Genomic DNA, 13,343 nt, shown 5'->3' on the forward strand with positions numbered 1-13,343 from the left:
GCCCCTCCCCCTGCTTCTGTTCCCTCTCTCATTGTCTCTGTCAAACAAATAAATTTCTTTAAAAATAAATAAATAAATAAATAAATAAATAAATAAATAAATATCCCCGCCATGTTTAATTTCAAGTGCCCCCAAACAGCTGCCAATGGCAGCTCTGGGAAGTGTAGTCTATAGACAGTTCTCAGAAGTCTGTGGGAGCTGGCTCGACATGTGTTCTGGAATACACACAGGGCTGTACTCAAAGTCCACCTCTACTTTTTCACCTGCTCTGTGAATATAGGCAAGATATTTAATCCTCTGCTTTCTTATTGTAAAATGGGGTAAAATAGTATCAAGATAACAGAGGGGAAGTATCTGACGCATGGCAAATATTCAAAATTGTCGTCATTTTTATCACCATATTTTGATAATCACAATATTGAGAATATTCATTTATGGTGTGGGTAAATGGAATTTTCATTGAACGCACATCAATAAATGTTTTTGGACAAGCTATATATTTATGATCTTCCAGTTTAGTAGCACTATTTTAAGCTTCACTTCAGTTTTAATATCTATATGACTTTTTGTTTGTTTTGTAACACGAAGCTGTATAACCTCTCTTCAACCTTATTTCTTCTTCACTTTTCCATTATTTCTATTATTTTCCATAAGGAGTAATTTTCTTTTATTTTGTCCCCTTATTCTTTTTTTAAAATTTAAATTCAATTAGCCAACATATAAGTACATCTTTAGTTTTTGATGTAGTGTTGATTCATTAGTTGCATATAACACCCAGTGCTCATCATATCATATGCCCTCCTTAATGACCATCACCCAGTTGCCCTATCCCCGCCACCCACCTCCCCTCCAGCAACCCTTAGTTTCTTTCCCAAAGTCAAAAGTCTCTCATGGTTTGTCTCCCTCTCTGATTTCTTCCCATTCAGTTTTCCCTCCCTTCCCCTATGATCCTCTGCTATTTCTTATATTCCACATATGAGTGAAACCATATGATAATTGTCTGTCTCTGACTTATTTCACTCAGCATAATACCCTTGCCTTCCATCCACGTTGATGTAAATGGTGGGTATTCATCCTTTCTGATGGCTGAGTCATATTCCATTGTATATATGAACCACATCTTCTTTATCCATTTTTCTGCTGAAGGACATCTTGGCTCCTTCTACAGTTTGGCTATTGCGGACATTGCTGCCATGAACATTGAGGTGCAGGTGCCCCTTCTTTTCACTACATCTGTGCCTTTGGGGTAAATACCCAGGAGTACAATTGCTGGGTCATAGGGTAGCTCTGTTTTTAAATTTTTGAGGAACCTCCGTACTGTTTTCCAAAGTGGCTGCACCAACTTGCATTCCCACCAACAGTGTAAGAGGGTTCCCCTTTCTCCACAACCTCGCCAACATGTGTTATTTCCTGTCTTGTTCATTTTAGCCGTTCTAACTGGTATAAGGTGGTATCTCATTGTGGTTTTGATTTGTATTTCCCTTGTCCCCTTATTCTTGATTCTCTGTTCTCTAGCCCAAACTTGTATTTAATAAAGTCTAAATAGTAATATTCCCTCAGTGTGTGGCACCACTCAATTTCACTATAGCCTGCCCACCATTTAACATTCACCCTCTCTCTCATTCTTTGATTAGTTTTAATTTCCTAATAAAGATTTATGAAGCAGTTGTGCTGCAATAAATGTAAATTTACAGCATCAAGAAAATTAGTATTTTTCTCCTGTTCTCAGGAAGTTTATAGAATTGCATAAAACCAATATCATTTTTATTCTTAAAAACTCAGATTTGCACACTGTCTGGATGAATTCAAGAAAAATGGTCACAATCCTTAAATTACAATACTCAGATTGGTAATCTGATACAGAATTACCTGCAGGCAACCAGAGTTGGCAGGTGCAGCTCATTGGCACGCTCAGTGGAGGAAGCGAGCTGTAGAAACAGGAGTCCTGCTTCTTGAATTCTAGTCTATTTACCTAAGATAACATCTAAGAAGCTCAGGATTTGGACTGCTCCTAGACTGGAGAATGTTTTCAAATACAAATGCTGACAGGAATGTAGTCTTGCTTTTTTTTCCATTTAGGTTTTCTATATTTTTCTTGAGTTTCTTTGTTTGAATCTTTTTATGCTTGAAAACACCACAGGAAGATTATTTGCTGGCACAGAATTAGATGAGATTACATCTCCCAGTTTCTAATACATATAATGAGATAAGAGTACCGTCACTCTTTTCATGTGGGACAGAGAAAAATGTGAACAAGATATATCTGTAAATAAAGATAACATGATATGTATAAGGAACACGACCCCTCCAGTACAGCAATAGGCTTGTATTCATCCTTAGTCTACCTTCCACCTTCAGCCTCACATTCCCTGCACGTGCATGCAGGGGCATGCATGAGTGCACACACTCACAGACACACCTGCCCCAAGCTTAGTATCAATGCCTGTCAGAAAACAGACACTTAATACTTATTTGAATGAATGGGTAAGGAAATTAATTTAAAACAGTGCTTGGTTTCAATTAATACAAACCAATCAGTTGGCAGAATGAGAGAAAAACCAACAGGTTGGAATCTGCTTTTTAAATAGATCTAACTCAGAATCAACAGGTCTGGCTGAAAATATTTAATCTACTAGGTATAACTACAATACAGAGCCATTTCATTTTTCTTTCAAACTGATAATTACCTTTCTCTGGTGTCTTTTACATTTTATCATTGACCTTCCTCACTCTGTCATCCCACCCCCACTGCCACTGCCTCACCATCCTATAGTGCCTCCCATTGACTAAAACCTGAAAGTGTACGCTAAAAGGTAATAAAATATTGCTTTGTGGATTAAAAATGTACTTAATTTATGCATCAAATAACTGCATGTCATTCTGTTGTTATTAACCCTTATTAATTATAGGTTTATTGGAAGTTAAAACAAATAATCATAAATAGAGAGTTTTATTAGAGGAATTTATGCTTACCATAAAAAAAGGCAAGATTAGCCGTAAATACAGGATGCACTTTTTCTCCATCATTGAACCCAAAATGAAATATGCTATACAATATAAATCAAACTGCAAAGAAAATGAAATAAATATAATTAATCAATATTTATGAAATATAGATGGTACTCAATGGTAAATTTTTAAAAACTATACAATAATTTTGCTTTAAGGATTTGATTAATAGTTTTATGTATTGCAAATGTTAAGAACATTGGATGCTTGGGTGGCTCAGTCAGTTAAGCATCTGCCTTTGGCTCAGGTCGTGATCCCAAGGTCCTGGGATCCAGCCTCTCAGCGGGAGTTTGCTTCTCCCTCTCCTTCTGCCCCTCCCCCTGCTTGTATTCTCTCTCTCTCTCAAATAAATAAATAAAATCTTTAAAAAAATGTTAAGAGCATTATGGCTTAAAGTACTAAAGAGCCTAAATACATTTTAGTCTTACAAACAGGAAAGCTTCTTACATATATATTTTTAAGTAATAAGAAAACATCTTGCTTTCTTTGCCTTTACCAAAATTGGAATAAAATGATTAAAGTATCAAAATAAAGAGCTTCACAAGGACATACAAGCACAAATTTTGATAGTGTATTTTCCTATAAAGCTCACCTTTATTTCCTATAAACATGAATCTCATTTTTAATTTTCTGACTCTTCAATAATTTAAGGGGGAAAATTGTTCTCAGGCCAGTATCTTAAGAATCAACAACCATATGTCATAAAAATGGCCTTATAATTTAATAAAAATTCATCATTTAATCAGGAGATAAGAGATTTCCTAAGTCATCTGTTATTAAAATAAAGTTACAGGAAATGGCCAATACCACATAAAGTATTTCTGTTAAATATTTCTGAAGGTAGATACAATTCTGAGCTAATGAAAATGGCCTCTAAAACAATACCCCTAACTTCTTAATTCTTAGAGACAAACATTGCTGGACTTGCTTACTCACTATAAGGCCAATGAGCAACCTACTCTGACAGCATTTTTATGAGATATAAATTATCATGGTATAGTCATAATGTATTTACTTAACTGAATGTGTAAGAAGTATTTTTCAAGGCAAGGGAGATTTTAAAAATCCGATCAATAGATATTTGCCAGAAAACTATGAACTTAGATTTAATTTTGTTAAGAAAGTTGTCATGATTTTTGTTATAGGGCCAATATTAGGGGCAAAGAATTATAAAAGCCATTTCCACATATTATACTTATTATTTTTATTATTACATGCAACGAGAGCACACCAATTTCTAGAACATAGAATCTGTATCATTGCTTGCCCTCACCAATGACTCACCCAGACACAGCTTTTCTTTTTAACTGTAGCAATCTTCAAATAATGTTTTCTCTTGTATCAACTGGGTTTTTATTATTAGTTGATCTAAAAAATATATATAACCAAACAATCAGTAAAATTAATACAAAAAATGTATTAATTTTAGATATTAAAGAACATGTAACAGAAGGAAAACAATGAATCAGAGTTTTTGCAGTTTAGTAATTAATGCATTGATATTTTAGTTTTTATTACATTTTACCACGAGAAAATTTAATTTTCCAATACTCACATACACAATTGTCTCCAGACTCAAATCACATTTTCCCTCGGATCATATTGGACGTTGTCTTGAAGAATTTCTTAAATCCAAGGGTCATGACCTGAAATGTTGATTGAGGTAATAATTTAATGTTATTTCAATGAGCCAACAAAATTTCCATGGTAAATTGAAATTTTCAAAGAAAATACCACTATTAAAATATTTTTATTAAGCTATTCCAATCTTTAAAAATCTCTTTTGCTTACAATACTTGAATTTTTTCACAAATATTTGTTGTTTTCCATTATTTGGGGAAACTTAAATTAATTTCCATTCATCCAAGATGGTTAAGATATTGAAATTTTAAACTACAGTTTAATTTTCCTTAAAATGACTTTTTTAAATAACGTCTTTGAGTGTGTTAATAGTCTTAGTTACACATATCCATTCTCAAAGCCAGAAAACATATCTGATTGATCCATGTATCTTTGGTTACTGGCAGTTAACTTACATTGGCTGTATAAATGAATGAGTAAATGAATGAAAAAAAATAAACCAATAAACTACTTTAGGATTTTAAACTTACAATCAAGAAAAAATAATCATAACTATTAAACAACTGCCCTTTCTTCTCTTTGAAGGCTTGATAGTGTTGTAATCTACACTGACAATGAAAATTGGAAAAGAAAAGTTCTTATACCAGCAATTTTACTTTCTTAAAAAAATAATGTCCTGAAAAATATTTATTTTTCAAGTTCTGTGGTTGTTTGGGTATTGAATAAACAATAGTTTACTGACTTTGGAAGTCTTTATAAAGGTTAAGCCAAACTTAAAGCATTGGTAGTTCACATTTCTTTGTACTAAATATACAAATAAGAATGTAAAGAAATATTATTCTATTTGGAAATCAGATAGGTTTTTTTATGCAACAATGCTTTGATGATTTACACATGAGTCAGGATTAAACTAACTATAATATGTACCTGGGCTCAAAAACTGAAGGGAAAAGTCCTTCAAAAACATGTTTGGAGTTTTGCCAAACCCAGTATATTTGAAAAACATTTCACCCAACACTAGCAGTTGTTTGTGTTGCTTATCTAATCAGAGGCTTTAAAATCAGAGTTCCAAAAAGTATGTTAGTGAAATACCTTTTAGTGTTTACTAGATTATCCTGGCACCTGCAATTTAAGAAGACTTTATTCATTTCACTAAATACCAATGCAAATAATTCCACTTTTATAACTTCCTGCTTTACCCTATTTCTTAGTGATCTGGAAAATGTGTTACTAGTAACAAGGTTGTTTTTTGCACTGTGTAAACTTGTAGCACTCCTAATCAAGCGGCGGGTCTATAGCCCTGGTTTTATCAAGGATGCAGCAGCAAGTTTGGGTGGCAGTTTTTGAAACACCTGGTGGACACCTGTACTCTCCATGAAGTCTAACAATGACCATTTCAGGTGGTGATCTAAGTCATTTGAGTCATCCACCTGGAAAAGGACCTATCCAATTTTCTTGCCAGCAGACACATGTGGTGAGTGGTAGTTAGGTAGGAATCGCCACTTTCACCAAATGTTCTCAAGGTCAATAATGGAGGTGGTTCTTTGTATACTCCCTCTAATATGTTCATTCAGCAAGTCGTTCTCTTTTCTATATTTAGCTTATTCCAAATTTATCTTTGCTAAAATACATTCGATATTAACTGACTAAAGCTGTTAGGTAAATCATTGTAAATCTGTTTCAGATCTTGTTAAATTATTTACTGACAAATGAGTTGCATGGTGCCTTGTGAGATACAGTAGTTTCCATAATTCTAAGGAGAGATAAAATACGCAATGAAGGGTCAAGTTAAATTACTAAATCTGCCAGTGGGTTTTTCCGAGTATCCTTAGGTTTGTTTAGTAGGAAAAGGGCTTATTCAAAACTAAGAAAGCTCTAATTTAAACTCTTAAGTGAATTTGTAATCATAATGGTACTAATAATAGTTACTGGCATTTTCTCTAACTGCTAGCCTCATGGATCCTATCAGTACTGTTTTATTTTCACTTTTCAAAATTATACAAAGTGGAAGATTTGGTTCTACTACTAGAAACAAAATAATTTTATTTACGGTACACATGGAATAAAAAAAGTAGCTTATTTCTAAATAGTCGTCATTCTTCTTGTGCAAAGAATCACCAACATAAAGTAAAAATGATTTATTTCATCACAGAAAGAACTTTGAAGATGAAGAATGTTGTAAAACCTCAAAGAACTTTTGAAATATAGCTTCCTAGTCACTCAGGACTTTATGTAATCTCATTCTGGTTTCATCTCCTAAAATAACCATTGATCTCTACCACAAAACACTTTTCATAGAGCTACATTTCCAAGAACAAAACTTTTAACCAATCTTTTTTGCCTTCTTCAGTGTAAAAGCATGATTTATTCTGCATTAAAAAAATTATAAATCAGTGTGACCTAATCAATACTATCAGAACACAAAAACCTAAATCCTGTAAATGCATAGCAGTGCCTTGCAAACCTCCTTCTTATTTTCTCAAAATTTTATTATTCCTGTACACACTTTTCATTAATGTGTTTTTCTTTATAACAGTTCTTAGTTTTAGTTGTTACCTAACCCTGAAACTAAAAGTATATGTTTGCGCCACGATTAAGGAAAAAAAAAAACTTTTAACTTCTACTCCTCCATTTCCAAAGTATCTTGGATTTCTATGGGTCCTATGCCATATTCTCTTCTCCCCTTATTTATCCAGTCACTATAAAGTGGGCTAACAGAAGCATTTCCCATACATACCTCATTTACCATGAAGTGTCCTGAACTTTTGTATGAGCAAAGTGAGGACTTTCTATTTAGTACATGCCTTTCCCTTGTGGCAAATTCAACATGTTACATTTCTTTTTTTGTAATTTGAATTCAGTTAATTAACATATAATGTATCACCCAGTGGCCCCATCCCCTCCAACAACCCTCAGTTTGTTTCCTATGATTAAGAGTCTCTTATGCTTTGTCTCATGCTACATTTCTCAATCAAAACAGGGAATAAGCACTCTTCTCCAAACTCAGTTTTTCACACTTGGATGGCAAATGGAAACTTCTTTCTGTCATTCTACACTGTGTAGAAGAGATTGTGCCACTGAGTAAAAATGTCAAAGTACAAGATCCCAGTTACCTCTTATTTTCTCCTCACTGCTTTTTTTTTTTTTTGTCAAAATCCTAAGTCTTTCTGCTAGAATTATTCTTACAAATTACTGTCTTTACTTCCAATAAAATCTTTAAGAAATACATGCCAGGTGGGGCGCCTGGGTGGTTCAGTCGGTTGGATGTCTGCCTTCGGCTCAGGTCATGAGCCCAGGGTCCTGGGATCGAGCCCCACATTGGGCTTTCTGCCCAGTGGGGAGTCTGCTTCTCCCTCTCCCTCTGCCCCTCGCCTCCCCACTTGTTCTCTCTCAAATAAATAAATAAAATCTTTAAAAAAAAAAAAGAAATACATGCCAGGATAAGGTTTTAACTCCCTACCCCCATCCTGGCCTGGAATGTCCTTAACACTTTTAATACAAGAAGCAGTAAAAAAAATTAAAATATAAGGACCTCTTCTTCCTAAATATCTGTCTGATGTAAGAAACTCAAATATAAGTTGTTGTTGTTTTTTTTAAATAATATCACTTGGGGCTTCCATAATTTTTGAGACTATTGAATGAACAGGTACCAAATCTCTATTGTGGCATAAACCAGTGTTCCTCAAATTGTGGGTTCATGGATCACTGGCTTCAGAATCACTACTAGAACTTGCTGAACATGTTAGAATGTCTAGGCTCCACCACAGACCCTCTGAATCATAATCTTTGGGAGAAGAACTAGGAATCTGACTTCAAGGAAATTCTTGGCCTATTAAATTTTGTGAAACACGACATAAATACAACAGCCTATCTGGACCATGCTGAAACCTGGACACACTTCCTCTGTCTCTAGGTACTGCCAGACTATTTTATTTTATATTTTTAAAGACTTATTTATTTATTTATTTATTTGAGAGAGGTGGGGAGGGGCAGAGGGAGAGGGAGAGCGAGAATCCTTAAGCAGACTCCCGGCTGAATGCAGAGCCTGAACACAGGGCTAGATCCCAGGACTCTGATGTGAAATCAGGAGCTGGTTGCTTAACCGACTGAGCCAGCCAGTGCCCACTGCCAGACTATTTTAAAAATAACTACTAAGGGGGCACCTGGCTGGCTCAGTTGGAGGAGCCTGTGATTCTTGATCTCAAAGTCATAAGTTCAAGCCCCGTGGGGCGCCGGGGTGGCTCAGTCAGTTAAGTGGCTGCCTTCAGCTCGGGTCCTGATCCCTCTGACAGAGCCCCGTGTCAGGCTCGCTGCTCAGCAGAGAAGCTGTTTCTCCCTCTCCCTCTGCCTGCCTCTCTGCCTACCTGTGCTCTCTCTCTCTATCTCTCTGTCAAATAAATAAATAAAATCTTTAAAAAAAAAAGTAAGTTCAAGCCCCACGTTGGAAGTAGAGCTTACTTCAAAAAATAAATAAATAATAATAATGACTATCAAGTATAAATCAAGCAAATATTCTACCGTGTTCCCAGGCACAAGAAATGTCTCAGAACTCCCAGAGCAAATTATTCAAATATCTATTTTAAAATGTATCCTGTAATGTTGTAATTATTTTTGTGTGTATCTGTTTATCACCCCTGCACACAATCACACTAGATTGTGAACACAGTAAAAATAGGACATGCATTGTATCTACCTCTGTAACTCCAAACCCGAGGCATAAAGAGAATAAATCGAAATTGCGTTTTGAATGGATTACTTACAAAATGAAGTTAATTAAGTTGAAAAAACTGGTGTTTGAGGGTGCTCTTAGCCCTATGAAGCACATTAGAATTTCTGACACCTTAAAAAAAAAAATCATTGACTAGATTTTACTCTAGGAAATTTGGATTCAGTTTATCATTTGGGGCCTAGGGATAAGCATTTTTTTCCAAGTTTCTAAGGTGATTCTAGTATATAGCTAAAGTTGAGAAGCAGTGGTACAGATAAAAGAATTCTGTGGTAGGTGGAATAATAAGCCCCCAAGTATTTCCATGACCTAATCTCCAGAATCTGTCATTTCAAGATTATGGACCTTAAAAGTAGGAAGATTATCCTAGCTTACCATGAAGTATTCTAGTAGGCTAAACTAATCATTTGAGCCCTTCAAAGTAGAAGAGGAAGGTTGAATAGTCAACCACAGAGATGCCACAGAAGAAAAGGAAGCAGAAGAGATATGGCACAGTTAACAGCTTTATGAGGGAGCCCACGTCCAAGGATCAGAAAGAAGCCTCTAGGAGATAAAGGTGGCTCTTAAATTAATAGCCAGCAAGGAAATGGGGACCCCAGCTCTACAATCTCAAGGAATTGAATTCTGCCAACAACAGGAATGAATCAGGAAGTAAATTCTCTCCCAGAGCCTCCAGAACAGAATTCCTTGATTTTGGCCTTGTAAGACTTGAAATAGAGAAACTAGCCAAGCCCACAGGACTCCTGACCTATAGAGCTGTGACACAATAAATCTGTGTTGTTTTAAGCTACTACATATGTGGCAATTTGTTATAGCCGTAAAAGAAAATTAACTGCAAATCTTCACCTGATCAAAAATTACATTTTCCCATCAAATGTAAGTGGTAACTTTTTGCTTCACAACTGGCCAGTCATTCCTCCTAACTTTAGAACACATTTATCATAGTGCAAGGCAATCACTTTAGCTGAATTTCTTCCAGATGTTCCTAAATTGTTAGGTGATTTTAGGAAATCATTTCAACTCTTTTCTGCTTGGCTTACCCAACTAGAAAATGCGCACTTAATCTTTAGCTCCCTTTTCTATATTGCAGACTTATTGAAAGATATGTGCTGGAGTCAGAGAGGCATAGCTTCAAACTCCAGTTCTTACAACACTTAAACTCACTATTTCCTGACAAGGAAAGGAGTACAAATAGTGGCTTGATCAATGTTGCTTAGAATTTTTATCATAATTAATCTTGTCAGGTTCTTTTAAGTGTTAAATTACATAATAGATATAAAGAACTTATAATAAACACCCAATAAGCATTAGCTATTGCTATTATCTTTATTGTTCTATAATTTTAATTAGTTATGGCAGTGTTAATCTCATATCTCATACCTATCTTGGCCAAGGGCATACAGATGCTTAGGGCTGACCCTAAGCTAAGAACTCGGATTCTCCAACTCTAAATCTGAAGCCCTTTGCCCAAACTCTACTGACTCAGAGAACTGAGCCATTTTTTGGATAATTAGGATTTAGAAAGTGGTGCTGGATACATTTCTGTTTTGCTTTTTCAGTTATTTTGCCTAACCATCCAATTTTCACATTTCATTTCACTTTCATTTATCAAACACATTTTTATTTTTTCTCACACAATTTCTTCTTTTGATTCCTTGTCTTAGTAAAGTCAGGATATTTTACTTTTTTTAAACTTATATTAGTAAGTTTCACAACTCAGACTTGCCATTCTGGTAAGGTACCAAGATAAAAACCACATGCACTTTAATTTAAGAAATACTTCTGGAAATTCGATTAGTCATCTTACCCTATTTATTGAGCATCTACTTTCACCTAGTTGTGTAGGGAGATGTAAGTGAATATAAGTTAAGTTTCCTCAACAAAAATATTTATCAAGTTAGAGAACAGTAATCTTATTTTAGTGGCTTAGTTCATTACTTTTAAATAGAGTCCATAGGACTCATTCGTAAGGTTCTAAAGAGGGAGGATTTCACCAACATTTAAGATAGGAAGTTAGTCCTGGTGCTCAGTCAATATGCTGTCATTCAGTGAGCTTGAGCAAGTTACATACCTTCCCAGGTATCTCATTTGTAAAATGAAAGAGTAGAATAAGTTTATTTAAGCCTTGGGTAAATGTTCAAAATTTATGTAAAAGACAGGAGGAACAGTTTTGTTCAAACTAACTCAAATCCAAAATATCCTTGAAACCAAGCCTCTCGGACACAGTTTTTTCTGGCTCAGGAAGACTTTCCCTAGGTTTCTTCCTTCTAATTGCCCAAAGGAGTTTGAGTTTGAATCTAAGACAGTGGAACGTAGACCCATGATTTTTTCTTTTGCTACATGAGAATTCAAGGAAAATGTATCTAGATCAAAAGAAATCACATCTTGATTTCACCTCTTCATATACTGCCTCTTTTTAGAGCTATTCTTATTTTTGAAAGGCTGTTTGGGGTAAGTCTAGTTCTCTCTTCTCCACTGCAGAAAACTGAAATTAGAAAAGCAAACATACTTCTTCATAAGGCCCCTTGCCAGACTTCTACAGAATGGGATCTGATTAATTCATCTAAGCCAAGATATACTTATTGTCATCAATAAGCCTAAATGCTCCTGGAACTGGAAGCCAGCAATTTATGAATTTGGGAGACAATGGGTTTTTATCTCTTTTGCACTTAACAAAAAATGACAGGTAAAAAAATTTTAAATTATACAGCTCAGAAATTACAGGACATGTTAAGGAATGATTCAACAATGCATAAACTCAACAAGGTAATCAATGAAATAGCAAGAAAGATTATTACATTTAATTCATCAAAATCTTATGAATACCTAGTATATAAAAGCATTCTAATAGCCAATTTTAAAAAGTCAATAAAAACCTCCAGAAACTATTTTATTTTGAAGAGACATCAGTGTTTAACTGTAACTATTAAATTCCACGTGCTAAGAAAATATATATTATAAATATTGCCCTACTGACCAATGATACAATTTTCCCTTTTCTAGGGAGATTATAAAATGAATAAAGTAACATCCACCTGATATTTAATAATTAGCCTAATAGAGGGACAACTGTGATAAGTAGAGACAGGAGTTGTACTGGTTACACAAATTCTGATTTGAAAACCCAACTCAACCTCACACTTTCAAGTTAAACAACTTCTGTAAGAATAGCTGTCTCATTTGCAAAATAGCTCCTACACTAAAAGGCTATTGTGAAAATAAAATGAGATAATGTACATAGACTTTTTAGAACTCAGTAAAGTTAGCTATTATTGTTATTACTGTTATTTTTATTATATCACATTAAAATTTTTAGAAACATAAACAAGATTATACATGTTTTTAAATTATTTGCCACAATTTCTGTAGCATTATAAATGAAAATTTACCCTATATTTCAAGGGGTGGTCATATGCATTGTGAGTTTATCTTCTTTAGAAATAATGTGTTTGGTTTTTATTATGTTATTTAAGCCAATTATGAAAATATCAAATAAAGTGAATGGTAACAAGTATATTCCCAAATATGATGTCCATTTAATTAACATAATTGTATATTTCCTAATATTGAACTTAATAAACTAAAGCTCTAGCAAATTGTTTGTATACATCATAATCAAATAGTCACATCTTAAAGAATATAACATGCTAATCCAGCTAAAAACAAGATATAAAATCTCCCAAATTTGAGTTTAATTTTAGGTTGACCATAATAGCCTTTACTGATACTGTATTGGTACCACAAAAAAATATTGACTCTTTGCTTACTTGCTTATCTAATGAACATTCCAGGTTGAATAGCTGAATAGCCATTAAAGACAGATAAAATTGTGATTAAATTTGGGACTTCATTTTACACTCTGAAGTATGTACTCATGGGAATAATTTTCCCATTGTGGGCATGATTAGCCATTTTCCGGTGATTTTGGTCACCTTCTTTTTATTTGAAAGAGGCAAGTGGCCAAATCTCAGCCCAATTAGTAAAAGGTGGGAGGGAGACTGAAAAAAATGCTTTGTACTTGATGGAA

General features: G+C 34.4%; 1 protein-coding gene across 4 annotated transcripts in view; it reads right to left on the reverse strand.

The window, feature by feature from the left end:
* The window catches only part of CALCRL (calcitonin receptor like receptor), a 102,068-nt gene that overhangs the window by 40,042 nt on the left and 48,683 nt on the right, over nucleotides 1-13,343 (reverse strand). For all 4 annotated transcript variants that reach the window (XM_027590246.2, XM_027590248.2, XM_027590247.2 and 1 more), the window contains 3 exons: nucleotides 4,565-4,655; nucleotides 4,294-4,377; nucleotides 2,974-3,066 (listed from right to left, as the gene is read on the reverse strand). In XM_027590246.2, the coding sequence (XP_027446047.1) occupies nucleotides 2,974-3,027 (54 nt within the window). In that variant the 5' untranslated portion in view covers nucleotides 3,028-3,066; nucleotides 4,294-4,377; nucleotides 4,565-4,655. The remainder of the gene's footprint in view (nucleotides 1-2,973; nucleotides 3,067-4,293; nucleotides 4,378-4,564; nucleotides 4,656-13,343) is intronic.

The sequence above is a fragment of the Zalophus californianus genome, chromosome 3 (genome assembly GCF_009762305.2).
Source record: "Zalophus californianus isolate mZalCal1 chromosome 3, mZalCal1.pri.v2, whole genome shotgun sequence".
Lineage (NCBI taxonomy): Eukaryota > Metazoa > Chordata > Mammalia > Carnivora > Otariidae > Zalophus > Zalophus californianus.